This window comes from Melozone crissalis, unplaced genomic scaffold, assembly GCF_028551555.1.
Source record: "Melozone crissalis strain CALT ecotype California unplaced genomic scaffold, PUWL_Pcris_2 ptg000045l_1, whole genome shotgun sequence".
Classification (NCBI taxonomy): domain Eukaryota; kingdom Metazoa; phylum Chordata; class Aves; order Passeriformes; family Passerellidae; genus Melozone; species Melozone crissalis.
The window spans coordinates 16,705,156-16,732,236 of record NW_026535823.1 but is presented as its reverse complement, the minus strand read 5'-3'; the positions used below and the strand labels follow the sequence as shown (position 1 = coordinate 16,732,236).

The following is a 27,081-nucleotide window of genomic DNA, read 5'->3' as shown; positions in this document are numbered from 1 at the left end:
AACAGTTAGCACTCATCCTCCTGCCTGCTCCCCATGTGTTGCTGTAAAGATCCCACCCAACTTCCCCAGCAGGAGACCCCTGGGCTTCCCACCGCTCCTGCTGCTCCCTGTGCCCAGCAAGGGATGGCTCTGTCCAGCCGAGCGCCTCCCAGCTCGTGTGGGCACAGGGACTCGCTGTGGGGAGCCTGTTGCAGGGCTCATTCCCCAGCACAGGACAGCACACGGCCCCTCTGTCCCCCTGCTCCTCCAAAGTGTGCCCTTGGTTTGGTGCCCCTGCCCACAGGCGCTGCCCTGCAGCTGGAAGGGCCCCATGGGCCACATGAGCTGTGACAGGCAAAAGTACTCATATAAAGAGTCTTACAACAGCACCTAAAGATTATTATGAAAGCTGGCTCTAAAACAGGCATGAATCACCCAACAGCTACAGCAGTGCTCCTGTGCAGAGATGATTAAGAATTTTTATGCAACTTCTTTAATCAGAAGCGGCATACTTGGTTGAAAATGAAACCTCTGCAGGAAAAGGTTGGTTTTGATTAATTTCTCAACTTGAAAAAGTGTCCAAATTGTCAGTGTGTTTCATTTTGACATTTCTAAACATACAAAGAAGGAAAGAAAGAAAGAAAAAAGAAGAAAATCAAGTTTCAAGTCACTTTTCATTTTAAGATGGGTTAAATTTCATTATGTGATGAACTGGTGCAGTACCTGCCTTGTTCAGAATTTCTTGCTCTATAAGAATCCCCATATAACAGCCCCTGTATCTCTATAGGCTGTTACCTATCAAGGTCATTACCTTTCATAATGCAACCTCTGGGAAAATTGTTTTACTAAAAAAAGAGATGCATTCCTACTTTTAATTAATTGTTCTAAGAAATTGTTTCGTTTCAGAACTTTGACCAGGATTACAAATTCACCACTGAAGATGGAACAAACTGATCAGTGACTTCACAGGATCATGCTTATTTTTATTTGCTAATTTTTTTTGTTTGAGCTAATGGTCCCCTTGTGGAATGTTTACATGCATTGAGGTGTTTACATGCATCTTTACCATTAGCAGTCTCCTTTAGAATGATTATCAAGTGGAAGTTTGATCATCAATTGCAAAGCATTTTTCAAAGATGCTAAACCCCTTTTCACAGAAAAAGAAAGTGAAAGGGCAGTGGAGTGACTCATCCAGGCACACAGACTATGTCACCTGCAGAGCCAGAAATACACTCTGAGCTCCTGGTATCCACACTCATGGCCAGGGCATTAACACAGCTTGTACCAAAACTGATGGCAGGCATCCCACCACGTTGCAAAGGAACATCCCCTTCTGGTGGAACATGCATTTGAAATTCAAAATACGTTGCTTGCTTTTTGGCAATACATGCTGTAATGCCTCCCTTACTCTTTTGCCTAACTCTACACAGAGCTGAAGAAAAATAAAAGTCCATTGATCATATTTTTCCATATCAGTTGCTTTGCATTGAAGTTGCTGATACTGTAAACTTGGCTGCACACCAAACAGAAATGTTACAGCTGAACTGGGTCAGATTTTCATAAATAATCAGCACCAGATTTGGGTCATATCTGTAGATATAGCCACCTTTAGACTCAGTTCTGAACATGGTTAAGTATGTTGAGGCCAACCACTTTGGAATAAGAGACTAAAGCAGACCATTTGCTCTGGCCTCAAAAGAGAACTGAGGAAGAGCTGAGCTCTTTGAGGAATCTGGGTGACTCCATCCATCTTCTCTATTTATAACTATTCTCCCATTGAAGAAGACAAGGCTACAGATGTAAGGGGAGCTGATGGCTGGGACAGAGTTACACCTCAGAAGTTTGAGAGCTTGAGATCTTCTAGTTCAAAGCTGCTTATTGAGGCCACCTAACAGTAAATGGCTCTTGGGGAAAAGATAATGTGGCCACTTAAGGAAAATGGACTGCTCTAGGCTATACAAGAAAGAAAGCAGGATGGGCTAGACCAAATAATGTTACTTTTTAAGAGTCTTGAAAAATCAAAGTGTGTTTGAAAGCAGCAGTGAACTTCAGTATGTTTGTAGTATTAAAAGGTAAAAGAGGTTATTAGGGTCCAAGGAAGCCTAAGCCACATGGTTAACTACTAGTACAACGCAATAGTTCTGGTTATTAGGAATGTCAAAGCAAGAAATAAATGCATGGGGATTTGGCATGGGGGGGAACCTGTTATTACAAACTAGTAAGATTACAAATCCTGAGTTTCTTCTACCAGGCACTATTACAAAAAAATTAACCCATTAGGGAGAACAAAAATAACAAGGATGCACATTAAATGTATGGAAAACCAGCTTGAATGACTCAATCTCAGAGTGGAATCCAGTAGTGAATGGGGCTAACTATGAGCAAAGATTGTAAATACTAGTTTTTGACTGATGGTGGGTTGGTTTTGGGGGGCTGTTGGAGGTATATTTTTTTCATCCAGGCCATCTGTGTAGAGGCACTTTTTCATGCAATGAATTCCATCAGCCCAACAGGTGAGGTACCTGCAGTGTGTCTGTGACAGTAAACCTACAGCTGGTACTGAACTTGCCTGGGATTAACTCCTGTTCAGAGAGGGGTAAGGAAGGGCCAGCACCAGGTGCCATGTGGAAACTTCTGCAGAGGTTTAGTGAAGAAAAGCAGGATGTCAGCAGAGGTTTGACACAGGAGGGACATGAGCTCACAGTGAGAGAAAGGGTGTGGGGAAGAAGCTGTCATGTTAAAAATCTGTGCCAGTAGAACTGGCAGATAACATTAGAGCACGTGGAGCCAGAGGGTGATAAGGAGGGTAGGTCAGTGTTACAGAGTGATCTGATTCACACAGTCACAAAATGTGTTTTAATACAACCAAATGCAAGAGAACCCATCTGGGAGAAAAGAAAAATCTCTGTGTCAGGGTGAGAACCTGGCTCTGAAAGCAATTATGGGTACAAGGTATGAAGTTCAGGCTGGATAGCTGAATGCTCAGCACAAAAGTGTAACTATATTTTTAGCATCTGAATCTATGTATCAATATTATGTACTGCTTATCAGTGTGCAGACATTTCTTTAAGTACAGTAGTAATTACAAATAGGAGAACCACCACAAAATCTGCACAAGCATCACAGACCTGTGAAACCATTGCAGACCCAAACCATGTTGCAGATGGTGAAACACAGCATTGTGTGGGAGTTAACTATTTCCACATTAACGTTATTCAATCACAGTGGCCCATTTTCACACAGCTTGCTCAACTTCAGAAAGTTTGCACAAAGGTTAAGGTTTGACATTTCAAGACAGAATGGCTTAGTCTTCTATCCTCTAGTGAGAACTACAATAAATAATCAATGATAGAAGAGAAACAGACTCTTACTGCATGCCTTTCCAGGGTGGAAGCACTGAAAACATGGTTTTTTGACACAAATGCTTTTTCTGAGGTCTTCATTACCAGGATTTCCAGTAAAATTGCCATAGGCAAGAAAGCACTTAATCTGACTGTTACATTAGGCTTCCTGAAACCCTGTGTAGGTGCAATTCTGAGTGAAGCCACAAGAAAATGTCCTTACACTTCTAAATGCAGTAACAGAATTATATTTCCATCAATATGTAAGGTTATCATGAGGTCCTACTTAAGGGGTAGTCCTGTCGTGTGTTAAAATCAGGTTTTTTATAAGCAGTGTGATTTCTGTTAGTTTATGCAAAGCATGCCTCTAAGAATGAAACAGATTGAGATGGGGCACAACATCCTGTCACAGCAGCATAATTCATGACTGCACTCAGAAATCACTTTTCTCTGTAGATTTAGGTATTAGTTCAGAAATTACTTCTAGAAAGCAATACTCTCTCTCAACCACTCAGTTCTCCATATCTCTAATTAAGTGTTTAGGTAATTACTGCTGCACATCTGTTATTTCTGGAGTAGTGGGTAAATACAGCGCAGTATTTTCAGTGTTATTACCATTACTGTATCTATAGGTGTTGGCCCACTTCTTGAATCAGAACCTGCCCTTTGAACTGTGGCACTTGGTGTTTTGAGGCTGTGGGAGGAGGAGGACTCTGGAGGTTGCCTGACTGCTCTCACCTGGATGCAAGGAACCAAAGGGAATTAAGGGAATTTGGCTGCAGAGCCCTTGAAAGTCTCCACCAACCTGAACTGTGTGTTCACAGCTTGCAGTAGGAGATGCATGTCGGACAGAGGTAAAAATCCAATACTAAACCCAAGATGTTTGCTACAGCCTTAATCTCAATGCCCCAGAGGAATGAAAGGGCAGGAGAGGTACCAAACTGATAGCCATCACCAACATGGCAGGAGTCAAAAGACCTCTGGTCTGTGTGCCAGTCCCAAGTCAGTAGCTGGAGCTGGCTGCACAGCAATTCCCTGGCACACAGCTGAACCACTGCTTTGCTCAAGCAAACACAGTGATGTCACCCAGACACCACTCACAGGCAGGCAGGTACAAGCACGGGGTAGAGGGAATTGGCAGGGTCATTAAGGAATGTCCATATTCCCTTGTTTGCCCAGGTATAGGTCTCATTTCCTTGTCACACACCTTGAGGTGAAGAGACAAAAGTGCCCATCTCAGAACAGCAGCTTGAGGGGGATGAACTCTTTCAGGTGCTTCTTGCTCCCTTGGGAAAAAGCAATTTTGCAGGTACCCAGCAAATAGAAGTGTGGAAAAGGGAAGATGTCTCACCCAAGGTGCCATGAGAGGAAACTGCAGCTTCCTAAGGAGGAGGGCACAGAGCAAGAGTGACATTTGCCCAACATCTCATTCTCAAAGATGGCTGAACCACAGTGACTGTCTGTAAACCCAAGCAAACAGCAACATAACAGGTCAGGCACTGACATAAGAGACTTCAACCTATTTTGTTGACAGTTACAGGCAAATGAAGGCAGGGACCACAGCACCAACTCTTACACAACATTTAAACACAGTGTTTCCTATATGCTCATAACATACAGCAATCACCATGAACAAGTTCTCTTAGCTCATAATGGCTGCTAAGTCACCCAAAATCTCAAAATAAAAGCACTAAGCAATTCTGCTTTTTAAATGCAACAAAAAGATCAAAAAAGAGGAATTTGAAATAAATACTTGCTACAAAATAGGAGAGGACTTGTCAAACCCTGCTCTGTGTGTTCTGCTAGTTGGAGCAACCCACACCTTAAACCACAGAGCAGTCAGGCAGGGTGTAATCCCATTGCAAGGGGGCTTCTGTCACACAATAACCTCCCCTCTCCCCTAAGGCTGGGTTCTAACCAGGAATGTGTTCATCCTTCACCCCTGGTTTCTGAGGATTTACTGTTTTGTTACAGCACTGGATATGTCACTTCCAGTTCAATGCAATGAATTTCAGGCTGACCACAATCAGGTGTGCAGCTACCTAGCGTGAATTCTTTCTCCAGGAAGTTTTAAGAGTAGCCCTTAGTGTTATGTTAGTCCTGGCCTCGAGGAAGAACAAAGTGAAAAACAGATGCTGCCATAAGCACAAAGACCAAATGTGCTGAGCCACACAGAAGTGCAGTGGAAGTACTGAAGATAAGAGTAACAGATAAGAGTAACACCCACTGACCCAGCCTCTCCAGCAGCCAGCAGTGACCAGGAAATGACCCTTTCCCCCAGCAGACTGATCATTGCCGAGTTTAGTCTGCAGAGACACCCCACCAGCAGCAGTGAGACTCTTGCAGTACTAACTAGATGCAATCCACACATCATTGACTGAGTTACAGAGCTGCAAACATGTTCAGTTCTGTTTAGAGCACAGACCACTTAGATTTACACTAAATATGATATATTAAATGTAGGTCATCCTGCAGTCAGGTTCCCGTTCTTTAATTTCAGTTAGAGTATGACAAATCTGTCACATGTGAGTCAGCTTCTAAATGCTCTTGGAGCAGTGGGAGTTAGCTTCTATATAGAACTATGTAAATACCAAAAAAGAAACTGAAGATTTGACCTTTGTTTACCCAAGCGAGTCTCAACTGACCAAAAGGCATGTCAGATTTTAATAGCATTTCTAGGATTGATTCAGCTCTGACAAGCCAACTTCCACAACTTGATGGCAAGTACAGCACATCAGTCAGCAGGAAGCCTACACAGAGACTGCAGAGGCACCAGGAACCCACAAGTTACACAAAATAAACACTTTGGTGCAAAAATCTGAAACAGGAGCTGAGCCAGCATGACAGAATGCACTGATTTATTCACCGCCTTCACTCTAGTGAGGTGCCCCTCCTGCAAACGTCCCCATTGCATCTGGCTCTCCCAGGGGAATGCCCAGAGGGCGGGGAAGGTGCATGAGCAGTGCCAGTCCTGCAGCAGCACCAGTGATGAGTCAAGCCCTGTCTGCACGAGCGCATGGGGGCCAGTCATCAAGGGGGCCATCTGAAACTGGCCATGAGCACCATCACCACAGGAGCAGTGCTGGCAAGGCTCCCCATCACAAAGCTCTGCGTCCCTTTGCTCACACGTAAGCCCAAGACAAATGCTCAGCCAGGGCACTGTTACCTTTAGCCAGTCACAGCTTCACGACTGTCTTTGTAATACCTTGGGCAAATATTGACTCGGATCCAACAGACTGAAAATATTTGGTTTGCACCAGATGTGGTGCGTATGTATCTTTGAAACATTAGCTAAAGGAGTGATTTGGGAAAATAAAAATTGTAGGTGGATGTGTTTACTTTGCAAGGTTGTTCTCAATGTGCCCAGATGCCAGAAGTGCGCGCGAAGGGTTCACCCACAGGAAGAAAGGCAGCTGTAAGTGCCGCGATGCACGGTCAGGCTGGGCGTGCACGTGCATCCCTGCGCCTGCAGCTCACCACATGATAGAGCAAGGGCTGAGGATCGCTGCTGAGACGTTAACGGGTCCATGGATTCCTGCTCTGAAGACAACCTGAAAAGGTCTGTTAGCTAGAGAACAATTACTGAGCTCACTGCTTCAGGACACAGCCTCCAAAGTTCTTGGCATGTAGTGTTGGGGCTGCTTTCTGCAAGAACTTGAGCACCATTTCCGTGGCCCACAGCTGACAGCAGCTTTGGAAATGCAGACACTGTTCCAAGGGAAGAAGGGAAGGTAACTGCCCACTCCTCTCCCACTTCTCTTTCTCCAGCTAATTAGAAATTAGAGTTCCAGTAAAAAACACGCATCAAAAACACTCATCCAAGCAGAGAAACACCTTTTGTTAGAAGGCTGAAAGCAAAAGAAAGGTAGTTTGATTGGTTTGAATACCTTCAGTTTTCAATTCTCAGGTCCCTCTCTGCCCCAGCTGTCAATTCCTCGTGTGCATCTACTCTCTCCTGCTAAATATCATCGGTCAGGTGCAGCTTTGGCACTCACAGAGCTTCCTTATGGAAACTGGGGGAGGGAGGGAGGGAAAGCACTTCAGCACCATCCAGTAACCTATGGCTATTCCTACTATCCATTATTTTCATTTTGGGAATTGATGTGCATTCGTTTTGGGGGCCCTTCAGAAGGAACAAGAGTTCTTGGAAGTAACAAATTTTCAGAAGAAAAAGAGGTTTCTTTTTTTGGTATTTACCAAAGTATAGAAGAAAAGAAAAACCACAGAATTTTGTTCAGTACATTTGCAGGAATAATAGTATATTTGCAGGGAAAACACTAGTGAAATATTTGTTTGCTGGACCACTCAGAGCCACACTCAATTGGTAGAATTTTGTACAGAACAGAATTATTCTTTTGGGGCTGGAAATTCATAGTAATGCCCTTTAAGCACCTCTCTTAAAATAATTGAATCGGGAGCACATCCCAAACAGCACTTGAGAAATACAAGAGTAACATTTTGCTGAGTCTTTTTCTACAAGTGAATCTTTTCATCAGATACTCAACACCTGACACCTGGGGCTCTTATACCCTCTGAACAGTCAACAGATTTTGCCCAGAGCAAGAAAAACCAGCAAGCCACATACTGATCCACACATACACCCACCTCTAATGCATTGCCTCCCAACCCCACTGGAAATTCAGGGGCGTTGGAACTTTCCTGGTCACAAAGGACCACTACAGCACCCAACCCATCCTTCCATACAGCTTACCTACAGGCTTACTGTGAATCTCTGCAGAAAACTAACCCTGAAAACTACTTAGTCACTAAGCTTGCAATTCATCTGATAACACTGAGCTGCAGGAACATTGCACCTCCCAAAAGGGGAGTTACAAATTGGTTTCAACATCACGATCAGTTAAACCAGCACTAGGAAAGAGATGAATCTTTAGCCATATGTTTCCTTGAAAATATTCCAAGTCCATTACCAGAGGCCAAGACACTTCACAGTAACACACCACAGTTCAGGAACTAAGGTTATTTTAAAGGAGCCCTAGGAAGACACTTCTCTGTACTCATGGTAAGGTAGTTAAGCTCAGGCCTCATGTCACAACAGCATGTAAAGCCTCCTAATGCAGCAGTAAATCTAGAAAGGCCATTTGAGGTCTCTCCCTGCTAGGGAACTCTAGACATGTTACAGTCAATATGCCTCATACCCGGAGGCTTGTGAGCCATCATCCCCACCATGCACTGACAGGGACAGGAGCTCCCTCCCCAGCTAAGGACTGACAGTCCAGCATGCTCAGCTCTGCGTGTCTCAGTGAGTTCAGCCTGGGTTCCCTCCTCCAGGCTGCAGCATGCTTTTGAGTACTCCATCTCCCAAGGAATATTCAGCTTATAGCCCCCCTTTGAGGGTTTCCTGTGGAGGAATCAAATCTGTCCAGCACCACCTCATGGATCTTTAGCCTGACCTTTCTGCCCAGAGCCTGGCTGTGCCAGAGGCACTTGCTGCACAAACATTTTCTCTCAGTATTGTGGTGGAGTTTCCTCTACCTCTTTGGCAACCACTGTTACAACATAAACCTGAGCACCACTGTTAGCAAGACGTGCAATTACCCTATTTTAAATTTCTCTTTCAAGTTTATAGGACTGCTAGGAGTCCCTAGCCAGGTCTCTGTATGCCACGGCAGGTGGACTTAAACACAACCTCCTCTGGCCCATGATTTTATTGTACTGATGGCATCCTCCCTGCTCCCTCTGGCTCCTATGCCCTGGCCAGCCTTTACAAATAGGGCAGTTTAGTTTATCTCTTTCTAACAGAAGTGAGTTTCAGTCCTCAGGGCATCATGTAAAATTAAGTCAGATTGTCAGTCCCATGAACAAGGCTTTGTGAGAGCTAACAATGAAAACCTGCTAATCAACAGATAAGGAATTGGGCTCATTTACACTTGTTTAAGATGACAAATTATTTTGTTGTATTGTGGAAAACAGAAAACTTCTCAGAAGCATGTCTGGCCAGCTGTGGTGTCAAGGTGATCAGAGATTTTATCATGTCCCTGGCTACTGTGGACTGTGCTAAAAGGCCACTTTAGCTCCTTTATCCCATAAACCCGATTTCAGTTTCCAGCCTTTATTGTCAATATACCTAAGAGCAGCTTGCTGGAATAAAGGGATTGAAGAAATAGGAAACAGAGCACCTAAACCACGGGCCAGGAGAAGGACTGCACTATCACAGGGCTGTGTTTGCCATGCACTGACCTGCCTGGGGGCCCACAGGCAGGAGCCAGCTCTTGGCAAAGCTGACTGCCACCAGCTCTCACACGTGGGTGACACTCCCCTCCTCACAGCATGGGGGCCAGGAAAATGCACAGCCCTGAGTCACCCCCAGCAGCAGCAGAGAACAGGCACAGCAATGCCTGCAGCCCAGCCAGAGGGAGAGGAGAAACAGCATTTTGGGTAGAAAGCAAGGCCTGGTATTTTTTGGTTTCTACATTGGTGAGGAAAATGAAGCACAAGGAAACAATTTTTTGTCATTGCTAACAGGCTTTTTTACCCTTTTTCCCCTCCCTGCAAAACAAAGCCCACCAGAGCTTCAGGACTGCCGGGTCTCTGGCCAAGAGGCACTGGTACCACCACTGGAGACTGATTCACATGCCAGTACTTGTGCTCTCAGGGAGCTTCAGTGATTGTCAGCTGAATTCCCCCCACACAGCTAACAGGAAGGGGGATTGGAGAGAGGGCAATAACATAAACCCAGGAGACTCTCACCAGCAGTACCAAGAGACACCATTGCTGTTACACATGCTGCACATCCAGTCATGCTGTTTAACTGCAGCATTTCCCCCATTCAGATGAACAGTGGCAGAACCCAACCCAGCCGGTGCAGTTGTCTTTTTGTGTTGCTCTTTACTGTATGGGACCCATAGGATCCAACAGTTTCTGGATGAGAACCACACCTCCTCATACTTGCATTTTGTAGAGAGTATCTTGGCTCTCCAGCCACTACTGGGATCTAAAAACCAGGAGTCCTTAACCTTGCCAAAGCATCAATATCAAGGCTGTGGTGGCCTTCTCCAATATAGAGATGTTCGCAGAAAAAATTGCTCAAACATGAGATTTCAGCAACTGAACATGCAGAGGAACAAAACCGACATCCAAATGGCAAGTGGAAAGAGCCACAGTTAAAAACTAAACCACAGCAGTCTCAGAAGAGAGAAGTAACAGTCAAGCATCTCCCCTTCTGCAATTATTTGGTGCCTAGCAGTTTGAGGCACTTCACACTTAAGCAGGCACATGCTCTGCCACGGCCCCATGTTTTCCTGGAGTGTGGTGAGTGATGTGAAAGGTTTCAGACAGACGTATTTAGAATTTAGGGAAAAGTAAGAGAGGACAGAGTTCACCCCACTTGCATAAAACCCTTTCCTCCCATAAATGCAACCGTTCTTTTCCATCCCTGCAAGGGTTGGTGACGCAACTTGGGCTGGGGAAACTGGGAAGGAAGCACCCGCTGGAAGATCACCCCCCTCGCCTGGGATGAAGGGAGAGGTGGCAAACGGCCTCACCACCTCAACTGGCCACAGAAATCAATCCAAAGATTGCCAAATGCCTGTAGGGAACAACAGCAGTGAGCCCTGCCAGAGCCAGGCCCAGCTGACAAATGGGCAGGGAGAGAGCGAGGCTACCTGGCTTAGTAAAGGAGCTGACAAGCAAAACACCTCAGCCATGGTGGAAATATCACACAGGAAGGAGACTCTTCTCAATTGCCATTAATGTTAATTTAAGCTACTGAAAACACAAATAATTCCAAAACCAACTGACAGCAGATATATAGAGTACACAGCAGAGCTCAGCAAAGGTCAGGCCCCTGCAGCACAAAGCCCAGCACAAGCACACAGGAAGACCCAGCTCTTTGCTCTCAGAGCTCGAGGTGACAGCACCCTGACTCACACTCACTATTACTCAGTGTGAGCAAGAGCATCCTGGTCCAGAAGGTCCGAGCTCCCTGACTGCAGGTTTGCAATAAGGGATGTCTACCTGCAATCATCATTCCTGCAGCACCTCAAAGAGTTAGAACAGCTACATAAAAAGGATCAAGACTATTTTTCACCCATTCCCTTTCTGGGTCTCACCCTCCTGCCTGCCTGTCCATGTTGCTGTGTTTCAGGGAGGCAAAGGGCAACAGTAGAGGCAGAGCTGATAGTCTGTGAAATTGGGAATTTAGCAGGTATAACAGGCAACATAAGATTCCTTGTCTTAAATAAGTTAAAGTTAATTGCTAGGAGTCCTTGGAAGCAATTTAGACCAAAGTAATGTCTATTCTTTCTGGCTGACCACATAATATGTTGTGGCTCTTCACTTCAACACTTGAACTTTCCTATACAAAATAGTAAAAAAAATTGGGAGTTAGCCTCTTGTTTTTTGCAATGATACCTCTTTTTCCCCTTTGAATTCACCCCTTGAGTGTATCAGTGAGCTTTGGAAATGTATTATTCATAGGAGGAAAAAAAAGTGTAAAACATAAGTTATGTATCATAATGAACTGTCTGCCACCTCAGAGGGTTACAGTTTCCCTTTAATGCCAGCTGGCCCTATTACAGTACCTAAATCAATGGAATATCTCGGCCATTTTCAACACCTGCAGCACTGCACTCCTGCCAACCAGTGCCAGCGCGGTGGCGGAGCCACCACCTCTGAGCCGGGTGCCATAGAGGGAGCTGGCAGCAGCAGCCAGCAGCTGAGCTGCCTTCTGGGCTGCCTGAGCAGAGGAGCCCAGCACTGCTGCAGCAACTGCCAGTGCCTTGGGAAGCTGAGCCTGAGTGAGCTGGGGTGGATGCACCCCATGCACTGTGGTATCCACCTGGCTGGGGGATCCCATGTGTGTCAAAAAGTTGCTGCACAGTATTAAAAGAAAATCATTTCAATACCTGTTACATTATTTTCCTTCTATGTTCGCCTTATTCAATATTCTTTTGTCATGTCACCTCTACTAAAAAAAAAAAACAAAAAACAAAAATGCAGATGAGAAGCAGCATGTTGGAACAAGCACATAAAAGTGGTTTGCTTTCAACTTATTTGAAAGCTTTATCCCATGTTCCAGGTAAATCCATTAGGCAGCATTATTCCAACAAGGTGTGGCCAGCAGTTTTATAATGTATGAAGAATTTCCTTCAGATTTATGTGCTCTCTCTTTACAGTCTGTATGTTGTGCATATCACAAACTGGTGTGACACAGACTCAAATGTTCTGAGACTTGTGTTGGGTTTTTTTCATTTTTCTTCCCCCAGTAAAGAAGTCATATACAAAACTAGATACTCATATCCAATCTACTTTCAGCCATATCTGCAACTTTAGATGCATAAATACCTTTAAAATCTGGTTCTGTCATTTTACACATAATGCATAACAGATATTTACACACCTAAAATCTATTTAGACTGCTTTATTACTCAGAGGAAAAAATACTGGAAACTACCACTAGCCTATTGACAATTAAAAAAAAATACCATTGGCATTCTCAGAAGCCACTTCCACTGCAGGTGAAAATAGACAGACAGGATGTGGCTTGGCAATGGAGTAAGGTCTAAGATTCAGTAGGGAAAATCTCTGGAATTTTAACTCTGAGCAGGCATCCAGAAAGGTCTCTGCTAGAGACACACTCCATTGACTTACATGCATATTTCAGTGCTTTTCTAAATCAGAATTTCCTCAAAGGACTGTATGCTAAGCTATGTTTCACTATTTAGAGTAAGACCCAAATCTTACAGAGTAAAGGCAAAATCCATTCCTGATGTGACCTAGGGTTATGCTGGAGACGAATTTGATACAACTGACCTGTTTGGTTTTTCTCTCTTACAGGTGGAAAATGCAGAGGCTTAAGGAGCACACCTTTGTCAACATGCAACAGCAGCACAGCTGGCAAGCAGAATTGCACGAGTCTCGCAATCTTTCACCCAAGGCTTATTCTAGAAACCTCTTCCTCCCTCCCCCATCAACTGCAACAAATGTTTTGCTTGAGGAAGGAGCAAGTCCCAAAAGAGCTGCTCTCTAACTTGTGGTGCAATATCCAATCTGAGTGTTACTATCAGCTTTTGGAAACTGACTGTATAGAAAACACAGCTGATGTTTGCATATTTTAATTTTAAACATCTCTGCTTGGCATACGGATGGAACCTAATAAGGCACTTTGTTTCTGCCTCATGAATAAATTCAGCCTGCTAACAGATTTGGATAAAGCATTTTGATTCCAACTAATAAATTTGTTTTCTGTACAGCCAAAACAACTTTTGGAAGCAAAGTAAAAAGTTCTTTAGCTTGCCTGAGAGGTACTTCTATAATATCTATAAGGAATAGACCTTTTATTTTTATAATCCACTTGTTCCACCCATGTCTTTTAAATCAATCAGATAAATTCACCTTGTTTTTCAATGCCCTGAATCCTGATAGCTCTGCACACTTGATAGGTAATTTAATCATTGTTGGTGTGGATGAACACAAGCTCAAATTAGCTTCTGAAAGGCTTAGTTGTCCCGTAGATAGCTCTGCCTTTCCACTTTTATGCAGGAACTGAGCTTCACCAACTGGTTAGCTAGAGGTGTCATTAAAAATTTACAGAAAGAAACAAAGGTGTGCTCCAGTGTCTCTCCTTACCCTTTCTACTGTTACTCTGGCAAACAAAAGGTATGGAACCTGCTTCATGAATAATGGGTCATGTAATATGCATAATGCATTTTTAATGGCACACAGTAATAACATTGAGAGAGATATTTCCAATCTTCAGACTTGCTCCACAGCCTCTCAGTAGCCTGTTCTGATTCTCTCCAGATAAATCTTCTTTTCCTCTTCTTCATTTCAATTCTCCACCTTAAAGCCATTGCTTTTCTCCACGGGTAGTCGCATTTCACCCAAACCAGCAACTGGCACTCATGCAAGCAGGGCTGGAGGCATGGGAACACCCTCCCATGCAGCAACACACAAACATTTCAGGGGGTTTGGAGCTGCAACCCAACAGTTGTGCCCTGAGACACCACTAACTGCAAATGCTCTGGGAGGAGACACACTTAAACCAATAAAACACCTGTGGGTTTCTTCCCATGAAGAAGAACATTTTTGCCCCCTGTGCTGTGTCCATACTGCCTCTGGCCATCCACCCCACCCTGTGGGCAACACTAGACTCAAACCACACTGGTTGCACTGTTTGGAAATAGGATGCTCCAAAGGGGCGAGCAAACATTGATATTGTACTTTTAAAGGTAAATACCAATAACTGAGCCCGCTCAGGGCCTGCTGGAGCAAGGCCTGCTTAGAGGGAGGAAGGAGGGAGGCTGTGCCTGGCAGGAAAGGTCTTCCTGAGGGCAGAGGGACTGGGGGCAACAGCTACACCCCAGCCAACCCAAACCACTGGCCAGCACTCACTCCATCCACAACAACAGCCTCCATGGAAAATAAATACTGAGCATCACCCTGGGGCAGCCCCAAGCCGGCCTGTGCCACCTCCCCTGGCCTGGGTGGGACCCAGGGTATCACAGGCCTTCCGCATAACCACCGAGTCTCCTGCACTGACCTTCCGCATTAATTAATCCAGCATGATGGGTCTAGTGTGGTCTTCAGAGCACCTGTCACCTCCTGCAATGCCTGTGCCACATCCCTTCAGCCTGGCTGCTGTGATTGTGGCCGCGTTTCTGCTCTGTGAGACCTCGGCCTGCGGCGCCCGGCCTGGGCACCCGAGGGGTAGAGCGCAGCCCGAGCGGGTGAGCCCTGAGGGGACACGGCCACAGCCACAGCCTGCCGGGACAGCCCTGAGGGGACACAGCCACAGCCTGCCGGGACAGCCCTGAGGGGACACGGCCACAGCCACAACCTGCGGGGGCAGCCCTGAGGGGACACGGCCACAGCCGGCCGGGGCAGCCCCGCGGGGACACGGCTACAGCCTGCCGGGACAGCCCTGAGGGGACACGGCCACAGCCTGCCGGAATAGCCCTGAGGGGACACGGCCACAGTCACAGCCTGCCGGGGCAGCCCCTTGGGGACACGGCCACAGCCACAGCCTGCCGGGACAGCCCCTTGGGGAGCCAACTGAAGTTCTCAAGGGTGGCAGAAAGCAGAAGCACAGGGAGAACCTCCTTGGCACCATGGCAGGTGAGTGCCCCGGCCTCGGGCGGGAAGGGCGCCTCAGGGCTGGGCCAGCCCAGCAGGGCACAGGGCAACTCTGCTCACTGGGTTTGTCCAGAAAAAATATAAAAAGCTGGAAACATGAGTATACATACATACCCGTGTGGGCACATAAGATTACTTGCACATCTAAAAAGCCAGGCTGACATGCTGTGCTCTGTTGGGAAAAGGACAAGGGACCCCTCCATCATCCGCCTGCTTCTCTTTTGTATGGGCTGCAACTGCCAGATGGAGCCAGCACTGCTGACAAGGCAGGCAAAAGGCCATATTGTGAGTCCCAACAGGCTTAAGTGTAAATGATGCACCTGCTGCTCAGGTGTCCCTGCAAACTCCCAGGCACAGATATTTAATCTTGTGGGAGACATTCAAGTTACTCCTGGGCTAAGCAGGGACTTCTGGCTGTCTACGTTTCCAAAGCGAAGCCTTAAAACTGCATTTCCTCCCCCTAAATCCTTTTATAGTGATAGTCCAAGCCATGGTATACCCTTTGTCCTCAAAAGTGTGAATGTTTATCTGAAATCAGTAGGAATCGAACAATAAATATGGCAGTTGTGTTCTTTAATCACTACAGCCCTTGTGCCTGCATTTCCTCCTTGGATTCCCTGACAGTCACTGCGGTGTATTGTTGTAATGGCCAACATTCACAAATGTGCAGTTACATAAGAAATAATAATCACTCCGGACCATCCTCAATACTTTATTAACTTAAAACATTGTTCTAATAAATATGTATCAAGAAATGTAAGACACTCCATAAAATCTAAATAAGGACATTTACAAACTTGTCAACAAAGTAAAAACAGCTTTTTTTTTAAACTGAGGTACATGCAGAGTTGTTAAGGCAAATTAAGTAAATTATACTTTTATAGTAAGTCCTGCCCACCTCAGAAAGTTTCCCTTTAAAAATTTAAAAACCAAAAACAAAAATACAACTGATGGTATTGAGTAGCTATTTTCCAGTTATTAGAACAAGCCCAGAGTGTAGAAGCCAGTAATGGTTCTGGACAGAAAGTCTGTGCTTCCCTGGTGCTCCTGCCCTCCTCAGGCAGGTTCACTTGTTGGATTGGTTTCTAGTTCTAAGGCATAATTCTGTGCTTTGGCTTTTCCACTGGTCTTTCACAAGCTTCCTTCTCCCTAGTGGATGTAGGAAGAAGTAACCCTCCATGCTTCAAACACACTGGCAGTCGGGCCTTGCACAGAGAGAGATGGCTCAGGGAGGATAAAAAGGACCTCTCTGTAACTGTTAATACAGCTCCTGATTTGCACCAGAATAAGTGAGAGCAGGATCAGACCCAAGCTGGTACCTTTGGTTAAAAACCAGCAAGATGTCAAATTACACAGTCCTGATCCTCCAGGTTTTCCTGACAGGAAGTCATCCAAGAGTGAACCCATTCAGCACTGAAGTCAACCAGGGCAGGTGCTGATTGCTCTCTGCCATTACCCCATGTAAACACTGTTATACCCATGTTTTCCTGCCAGCTGATTCAAGCTACTGAAAACTTGAAGGGGTTCATCATGGCCATGGGAGAAATATTTTCCAGCTTGCAGATATTTGATAGCTTATCCGTCTTTGGAGTATTGGGCTTTATATCTAAAAGGCTTGTATTTCAGTGTTATTTCAGAAACAACGAGGGAAAGAGAAAGAGAAACCCCAGCCTTTACTTTCCCCTTCACAGTCATTCAGGCTGAGCTGTCAACATATGGCTCTTTCCTCCTAGAGCTCCTGTTCAGAAAGGTAATGCCAGGGTCCGCGTTCAAGACAGGGTCCAGCAGGGAAGCCAGGGGAGTCTGTTCTCATAGTGTTGTAGCGCTTTCCGGACTGCAGCTGGGACTCATTTCAGGCCGTGCTGTGTCTCCCGGTGTCTCCGTAAATCCACCTTCCGCTGGAAGCCTTTGCCACACAGATCACAGCCAAAGGGCTTGAAGCCTGTGTGCTTCCGACTGTGGGTGATGAGGTTGGAGCTTTGACTAAAGGCTTTTCCACACACCTGGCACTTATGAGGCTTCTCACCTGCAAGCAGAAGGTGGGAGAGAGAGGCTGTGAAAGAGGCAACATGCTGATTATGTGAGACCACAGCAAATATACACTGGTACTTAGGGCTTATCAAAGAGATTTTTGTGTGATTACCTAAGTCATTTTTACAAAAAGACATGGAGTTGGGAGCCCAAGACAGAGCATTAACTGAGCAGGCCTGGACTTGGGTGCACCTCCATCAGCTCAGCATAGTCCTGAGAGTAGCCTGAAGCATGGAGTGCTCTCAGGACACCAGACCTTGTGAGTGCATTTGGCTGCATGGGCTCTGTGAAGTTTAAACTGGCTTTGTGTCCTAGGAATATGAGGAACTCCTGGAAAAGTGATGAATGCCTGACATTGATTACTATACCATCAGCATGAGGGCAGATGGAATAGGTAGATAGAAGTTGTTAAAACAAACCCAGTGATCTGGGGTCTGTCCCCAAGGGAGGTATGAGGGCCATTAAGTGAACCCTGAAGGGCAAGGTTCATCCAGGGTTCTCTCTGTTCCCCACACTGCAATGCTAGCAGTCAGAGCCCTGAAGTTCTCCTGCAGGCAGATAATGTAAATGGGAATAAATACAACCTCTGGAACTTCTACTGAGGAGTCAGTGACAAAACTCCATGGGAGCAGGATCCAAGTGTATTTTCCTACTGTTTATTATCAAATAACAAATAAAAGGGAACCCAACCACAATAACAACCCAGATTTTCAGAGTGGCTTTGCACCTGCAGAGCCCACTGGCTTCAGCTGGGAACAACAAACTCTTTGGGTGTTTGAAGTTCAGATTCTTAGAATCAAAAAAATAATGCAAAGTGTGCTTAAGGCTCATTTCACATGTATATGGTGCATATGAAAGGAATCCCTCATTCAGTTAAAGACTTGCTTTTATATTAGCAATTTAAAAGCCCTGGCACAGTTTCTGATCTTACAGGAAAATAATCTGACAGATTTAGAATTTGTCTGAAATTCTACTTAATCAGGCATAATTTGAAAAAGGTACTAAGGAGCTACTTCTTGTATTATTTCATAAATAGTTCATTTTCATCCAGCAACATTCAGTGAAAAATCTTTATAAGTAACATTTATTATTCACAGTTTGTCACCTAGAAAAGTCACAGCTAAGCAGTGCTACGTATAGTGCCATTTCTCTACATATTTGCCCTTTCTAGGCTTCACCCTTTATAGCTGCTAGTGGCCACTATCAGGAAAAAGGACTTTGATCATCTGAACTGTACATTTGTCCAGTACAACTGATATTTCATGTGTACAGGTTCTTCCATATCTTACACATTCATTTCCCTCTACTCAAGTGAACCATGCAGGTCTGAAAAGCAAGATATTCTTTTAATGATTTCTGATATGATAAACCTGCCTTCTCACTGAATTATACTTTTGAAACAATTTCCTTTGGTGATTCACCTGCACTTTATATTAGTTTCCATGTTTATTAGTAACAGTGAAACTTGAGAACTCTGCACCTCTCCTATTCAGTATCAAACTGTAGCCATTTCTCAGAAAGTCCAGGTGGAAGTGCAGACAATCTCTGAACAAATATTTAGACTAAGACCTAGGCCCTCTAGTTTAGTGTTTGATCTAGAGGAAGAGACTCCTGTTGTTCCTATTGTAAATTGGTAGATCCTGCAAAAAGCAATGCTGAAATCAAATTTACCTGTCATTTTCCTGGGACCTCAGCTGTAAATCAAGGCCACATGAATATAATACTCTACAAATCATCTTACACAAAAGCCCTGTGAATAAACATTGGTGGATCCTATTAAGGAAACACTGATTGGATTGCGAGGATTTTTGTAGGTTATTTTGCAGCTGCTGTCCGTTAAACCTCCTCCAGATCACCCTGCTTTGCCCAAGTACAGCTCAGGTAACATGAACAGCAGCAGGACAGTGAGACACACAGGGAGGTGTGTGTGCTGTCCCAGCTGAGGAGGAAGGGACTGCTGCAGACAGACCTCTGGGACGTGCCCTTGTGCTGGGGCTGACACTAGCAGTTGCAGGGCTGACCTGTGTGAATGAAGGTGTGTTTCTTCATATCAGATTTCTGGTGGAACCGCTTCCCACAGTACTGGCACGGATAGGGTCGGGTGTCTGAGTGGATGAGCAGGTGGGTGGAGAGAGTAGAAGATCTCTTAAAACTCTTGCCACAAATCTTACAATCAAAGCTGCGTTCCTGCAGAGAGATGAGCCCAGACACACACATCACACCAATGATCCCATCAGCAACAAACTGCCCAGCAGCACATGAGTGTTGCCCCTTCTGCATTAGCAAGAACTTACACTTCTCCAGAGAGCTGGACTGGCCTACACAGATAACACTGGCTTGATAGCAGCACCACATGATAAAAAAGATAATAGATCTTCTCCTAGTGCTGTGCACTACTAAAATGTAATTGAACAGCTCTTCCTGCTGGCAGGAATGGCCAGGTGGGAGCAACCCCAATGGACTAGGCAGAGTCTGCCAACACACTTTATCAGAGGCCTGAGACACAATCACTCTACTGGGAAGCCCAACAGCTGCAGCACTGTTCAGAGGCCACCTCTCCACTGTACACCGGAAAGTGGGTGCCAAGGGCTGCTTGGGTTTCTTGGGAAATCCCTCTGGTAGACTGAGTTCTGGCATGGTAACAACTAACTGCTTTTTTTAGTTCCATTAAAATTCAAGTGGAAGGTATGTAGAGCACCTGGGACAAACAGCTTTTCAGCTTACTACTTTAACATATAAAACCAAATATATTAAGATCTTACTGTCTTTCACCTCTCCCTCACACACTCCTCTCCATCAGTTTCTTTTACCACATATCATCTCTTCTTTACATCCCTCAACTTCCATTGCACCTTCTTCTTCCTTCTTTGCTTACTTCAATGCTTTCACAGAATCACCTTCTTTATTTGGCTTTTATGCATTCTCCCCAAAATGCTGTCCCCTCCATGGACACATTATGCAGTGCTGCTCTTTTCACCATTGTTTCATGGATAATGAGAAATCTCCCTTCATTGTGTGCTCTGCTGGTTGCACACTCACAAAATTATAAAGAGCAAAAAAACATTACTGTAACTCTATCCTCCAAAAGTCAATCTGAAGAAGGAAGATTTGCTGGGTCAGGTGGGTGGGGAAGGGGAAACATGGCATGGTATCAGAAGGTGGAAAATGTTACAAGTCCTCCTACCAAAATTAACCATCATATTCTTTTGGTGTGTGACTCAGTGTGTCGAGACGGGTGAAGTCAGTGCCCTATACCTGAATGGTCGTTTAGATGTTCCCTGCACTGACAAAAATTACTACAAACAAGGGAAGACTCACTTCTTTGTGGGAGGGAGGAGAAAGAATGAGGAGTGCTGCATCAGAAGAAATCACACTGAGTTGCTTTAGCTGTTAAAAAAATAGCCAACGTCTGCATTACAATTTCCAGCTCTGAGAGTGAACATTTATTATTTTCTGTTACTGCTTGAGTGCCAGAAGTGCACATTGCTTAATACAGACTACGCATGCAAGGTCTGAAGAATAGAAACAAAGCCTGTGTTCTTTAATTACCTGATAGCTCCTCTGCACACTAACTGGCCACCCTTTCCTCTGATTCTCACCATATCCTTCACCTACAACTGCCCACTGCAGCTCTCCCACGCTCTCTTCCCCTCCTCAGTATAGGTCTCTGGCTCCTTGCCCTGTATTTGCCTTCGTGGCTTCCCCAGCCAGCAGAATGGAGCAGCTGGCCCTGGCCCCCAGCCGCCCATGCTGGCAGCCTGCGTGCTCTCACCTGCGAGTGCACGGCCTTGTGCTGCTCCAGGCTGACTGCATGGCCGAAGGTCTTGCCACACATGTCACAGGCAAAGGGCCTCGTGCCGCTGTGTGAGCGGCGCACGTGTACCTCAAGGCCATGCGGTGTGGAGAAGACCTGAGGAAACAGAGTGCACAGCGTCAAGGTTGCCAGGGAGAAAGGGCTGGGGGGAGTCAATCCAGTGTGGCAGAAAGGGATCCCTACCTTGCTGCACTTGACACACTTGTAAGAGCCAGCGCTGATGAGCAGGGGGCGGCACAGAAGCTCAGACTCCACTTTGATGCCACCTGGCCCCTTCTCCTGCTGCAGCCCAGGCTGCGTTTCGGCATAGAGTCCAGGAGCTGCTGTTGGCGGCCGCTCAAACAGCCCCGGGCCCGGGGAGCTGAAGTCACCGTACAGTCCCAGGGAAGAGCTGCACTCGGCACCATAGAGGGCGGGCTCCGAGCCTCGGTCGCAGAAGAGCCCCAGGGCTGAGGTCCGCTCCAGCCCCGGGCAGGGCCTGTAGCTTTGCACGAGGTGCCTGAGCTCGGAGCCACCCAGGCTGTTCCACATGTAGGGTTTGAAGGGCACCGAGAAAGGGGGTGCTTCATCTAGGGACGGACACACAGATCTCTCCGAGGCTGTGGAAACACAAGGGCATGGGAATTGGTGCACTTCACAATCCACACTATAATGAGGCAGAGCAGTCTCAGCACCCAGGCTCAAGTCCAGAGCCTGACCCCTGTACTGCACTTTGAGGCTGCCCTTTCATCTCAATGGGAGGACATTTTATATTTCATATTACAATCTGAGTATCCAGTACTAACTCCTTGCCCAGTTATTACTCCAGCCAAATTATTTAAAGCCAACATCAATTTTGTCTACCTCCATCTCTGGATACCTCGTGTGTACACACTGATCTGACTAGCAAGACTCTAAACAACTCGGTCTGCAACTTCCTACAGTTTTATCTGCAGCTTCTTTGAAACATGTATCTACCATATCGTAAGATGGACATCAAAGCTGACAGTCCACATGTTTAAGCTCTGATGGAGATCACACACACACACACACACACACACAATATATATATATATGTGTGTGTGTGTGTGTGTGTCTGTGCAAATATAACATTACAAAGGTGCCAGGCAGAGCAAATGTGCTGAGATTTACCTGGTCAACAAAATGAAAAAAACTTGTTGCACAATTTAATGCCCAAATCTAGTCTCTCAACTTAATGCCACAACTGACCATAACTATACTGCAGAATAACTTAAATAAGTAACAGCTTCTAAGGTGCTTGCATGTTATGCTTCACTTTTTCAGAAAAAAAAAAATTACTTCTCATCTGAAAGAAAATCATAGTTGTTTCAGATTGCTCTGAGGTTCTCCATATAAAGAAATTGAGTCCACCCAAAACACAGTGCTTTGTAAAATCATTGGGATGGGCCACATCCAAACCTGAAGACACAAACCCATTTTCCTAGCAGTCATAATCAAAGCAAATTTCCACCAGGGCAAGCTTAAATGGCTTCAGCAGGCTCGAAGAGGCTTGCCTTCAGCAGTGGCATCTGACCAATGCAGTGGGCACATGAGTCACACTTGGGGAGCAGAGTCTGATACAACGGCAGGAGCACAGCTTTTGAGAGGAGTCTCTAAAGGCACAACTGCTCAAAGAGCCTCACATGGAGGAAAGCACAGCTGGGATGGAACATGAGGCACCAGACCCCAACAGTGTCTGCCAGAGATGCTGATTAATGCCTGAGGTGCGCTGCTTTCACTCCTTATCATAACAGGCAGCAGCACTGGGAGAGTCAAATGTCTCCACTGGACAAGTTTTAGTGAGGCAAGGAAGAGATGAATCAATTAACTACTGAAATGCTGATGTCTTCATGGAGATATTGGCTTCCCTTATAACTTGGGCTTCCAGAGTAACCTCCTTTAACCAGAAACTTGTCCACCCACAATGAATCTCTTATTTATTCATGTCAGGTCCCACGGCTTTTTCAGCTGTTGGCAAACCAAGATAAATGGGGGTGGACTAAGCAAAGAAGGCACGATGTGTTAGGCTATCCACTTGGATAGGCAAGTGGTCACCAAGGGGTTACAGAAGGCAGTAGGAAATGAGGTTAAAATTGAGCTTTGAATGACTTGGCTTTTTCCTATCTTTTACATAATTTCAGATGTTAACAGTCTCAAATTCTTCCATTGAAATTAGCAATCTTTTGGTTGGAAATATACGCACAATACCAGCTGGGACATTTGAAGAGAGTGATGAAATCAAATTAGCTGACATGGTGTTCAGCATGATTTTTCCTGTTCTGCACTGACTGCAAAGTTGTGGTCAGCATCACATCATCTATCTTGTATCTTTGCAACCAGTTTCAGTGTTGCCATCTCACATGATTTTATCACAAAATTCAAACCTATCTTAAAGTCCCAGCTCTTGAAATGGCGTGATTTCATCAGGCCCTCAGCTCTGCTTTTGTTTGTTCTAAGTGTATTTTTTTCCTTTTAAAGTCAACTTGTAGCTCAAACTGTAAGAAAAGCATGAAAACATAAACCCTCAATATTTCAACACTAGAACTGAATATCCATAAGGTATTACTTACAATCTTGACTTCTGAGCCAGCTCATTGAGTGAGAGGGAAGGCTGACCTGATTTTTGAGCCCTTGGAATTGGCAATACAGTATACAGTGAACATTGCACCACAGATCAGTTTGCGTGCAATGTTCCTTCCATCACCTCACATGCTTTGGAGCCCTCTCAAGCACAAATGCAGGATATTTCCTCACAATATACTCAAGCTATCCAAGCTTAGTGGCAAAGCAACCTCCAAACTCTGCTCTCCCACACTGCAAGGCATTTCTGTATGTGCCTCTTCTCCACAGCATCTAGGGGGGAGCAGAGACACAGAGAAATATTCTCCCTCATTTTCCTAGAAATTCTGTGCAGCCGTTATAGAGACTACTTCTGGGAGAAAAAAAAAAAAAAAAAAAAAAAAAAAAAAAAAAAAAAATCAGTGCTTGCTTTTGAAGGCAAGACAAACTCAACCTTAAATGGTTGGCAACAGATTGATATGCACAGCAAAAAAAGATTGGAGCATCCTCTTACACAAAACACCACATTTTCTGCACAGCTCCATTATACCCAGGAAAAGTCTTTCTCCTTCTGCAGCATCAACAGGCTCATCAGGAGCTACTAATACTGTTGCACTGAGCTGTCATGCACCTTCTGCATATGCACATGTGTGTGATTAGACACATGTAGAAGGTGAGATTAAATAAAGTGATTTGCACTGGTGGAGTTAACAGCTATTATGTCTGTGTGTTGTATGACTGCCTACATCAGCAGCACAGCACTCAAAGACCAAAGTGAAATAAATACAGCTTTCACTGCATATTGAATTGCAACCTGCAGCTGTGTTCACTTCCAGAGATACAGGAGTGGTAGTACTACTCACCACACACGCCTTCAGCGTGATTGAGAACCTGCATTTCTCACCTGCTCTGCCTGGCAAAGCACAAAAATTGTGCCCCATCTGAACACAATTGTAGGAATACTGTTTCTCACCACTGCATGTTGCAGAAGTGACCTAGACACAAATTCCAGCTTCACACTGAGTCTAAGAAAGCAGCTGGAAGGCAGTGGGGCTGGAGGAGGTGAGCTGTGGGAGGAAGCCCAACTATCTAATCCTGTTGCCACTGCCTTCATCATTAATATAACAGCACGTCACTCAATGCACTGAGATTCATTTAATAAAGCTCTTATGTGCTTGGAGTCCTGTACATTCCCAAACCTCCTTTGAATGGAATCAGATGGCCCCAGGATTGCCTATCCCACCCTTAAGAATCTTGATCTGGGGACATCGTCCTCATTTTGTAAAGATATCTTCCCTGGACAGCCTGATGGTTGGTCAAAAGCTGATGAATGTGAGGGAAGAAATAAGAGGGAAGGAGGAAAAGGCAGAGCAGACCTGATAAAATACCTGCTCTATTTCACATCTATCATTTTGACACCCCGTGAAAATGGTCTGTTTCCTGTGCAGAAATTGTAGTTATTTGGGAAAGGAGAAGCAGGAAAAATTCATTAGAACAAAAATTACACACATTGCTACTGTGTCTGTGCAGAAATATTACCAGAAGAGTAATGCAGCAATGTTGCATTTGGACTGGTGTGTCATTTGCACAGACTGAAAGTGTCCTGTGGCTGATGCTGGACAGCATTTTGAATGTCCCCTTAACGGAGCTTAGACTCTTGAAAGAAGATGCGGCTTTAAAAATGCAAATTCAAATCATTACAATTAGCCATTCATATGCACGGACACTGCAAAGACGAAGTGGGAATGGGTGGCAAACCGGGCTAAGTATTTTTTTGCTGGCGTCTGCTGTCAGTCGGTAAAGCTGACACAATTTTTCCTTCATCAAGACAAAAATTGTCCTTTTTCCAGCTGTCTCTTTTTAATCGAGGCAATAAAAAGTGGTTATATATATACATATTTTTGTTCTAAAATGACGCCATTGTATTTTTAAACGAGATAAGTATTTGTGCCAGGCTGGGGACAGCGTCTTCCACTGCTCCAGCCACATCAAAGGCAGGACAAGGGAGCTAGAGACAGGCGCTGCAGCCATAAGTGTGAGTTTCCTGGATTTGGGGTGTTTAAATTTGACCATCACTGGGTTTTTTTCCCCTCTGTTTTTTACAAATGTGTTTTTAGAAAAGAAAAATAAACAGACATTTTAAAACCCCAAACCAAACAAAAATACAAAGAAACAAAAACACAAAACAAAAAGAAAACCCCCAACCAAATAGTGAAAGAAAGGGCGTTAGGAGAATGTCTAGCCGGCTGTACAAAACACAAAATCAGCTCTGTTTACTGCAGGTATATAAATTGCCTATACTGTCTAAAAAGACTGAAAAACTCTGTGGAGGCACGACACTGTAGGAGAATGCTAGGACCATTAAACATGACCTGGCTCGCCTCTAACAATTAATCGCAAATAAAAAAATAACACCCCATGTCACGACAACTTTCCTGCTGTAGCGTGTCACCTGCTGCTCCCTCAGGAGCACAATACGGGCTGGAAAAGCAACCCAAAAGAGGGAACCCGAAAACGAGGGGAAGGAACAGATTCTGGCAAACCTGGGGGAAAAGTAATAATAATTTTTAAAAGGGCCAGGCAAATCTGTCCCTTATACTCGTTTGTAGTGGTGGCGCACAGCCATGAGCTGCATGGTCCAGTGCCCCACGGCACGGGCACGGACATGCAGCCGGACCCTCGCTGAGCGCTGCTCGCCCCGGTCCTACCTGGCGAGACGGAGGGCGAGGGAGGTCTCCAGAAGTCCTCGAACTCGGACACTCTGTCACAGACGCTGCCCTCGCAGCTGGGCGCCGACTCGGAGGTGCCATCGGCAACCTCAGTAAGGTGGGATTCCGGGGAAAAGCGCCCCCGGGAAGGCTCCGGATCGGGCAGGGCGGTGCGGCATAGCTCCGTGTCCTCGGGGATCTTGCAGGGGTCTGCAGGGCAAAGGAGAAGAGGGAACTCCTCAGCGTGGGTCCGTGGTGGGAGCCAGCCACCTCCCGCGCGGCCCGCTCCCGCCAAGGTTTGATGCCCGACTCTCCAAGCCCGCATCAGCCCCTCCGGCGTCCCGCAGGGGCTGCAGAGCAACCGCCCGGTGCCGAGAGCACCGAGGTGATGTCGGGCGGGTGGACAGTCTCCGAGTGAGGATGCGACAGAGGGACTCCTACCTGCACAGATCTGGGCTAGCACCGTCTCCAGCCGCAGGCTGTAGTCCTCGTCAGCAGAGCGAGGCTGGTGGTAGCTGTGCGCTTTCTTGCTCTTCACTAGGAAGGACCTCGGCAT

At 45.5% G+C, this 27,081-nt stretch overlaps 1 protein-coding gene across 1 annotated transcript; it reads right to left on the bottom strand.

Moving 5' to 3' along the window:
• Window positions 1-17,260: 17,260 nt before the first annotated feature.
• On the bottom strand, window positions 17,261-27,081 carry GFI1 (growth factor independent 1 transcriptional repressor). Its single transcript, XM_054286130.1, has 6 exons — window positions 26,953-27,081; window positions 26,526-26,724; window positions 21,442-21,857; window positions 21,217-21,354; window positions 19,466-19,631; window positions 17,261-17,439 (listed from the first exon to the last, which is right to left on the bottom strand). The coding sequence occupies exons 1-6, from the start codon at window positions 27,079-27,081 to the stop codon at window positions 17,261-17,263; spliced, it is 1,227 nt and encodes a 408-aa protein (XP_054142105.1).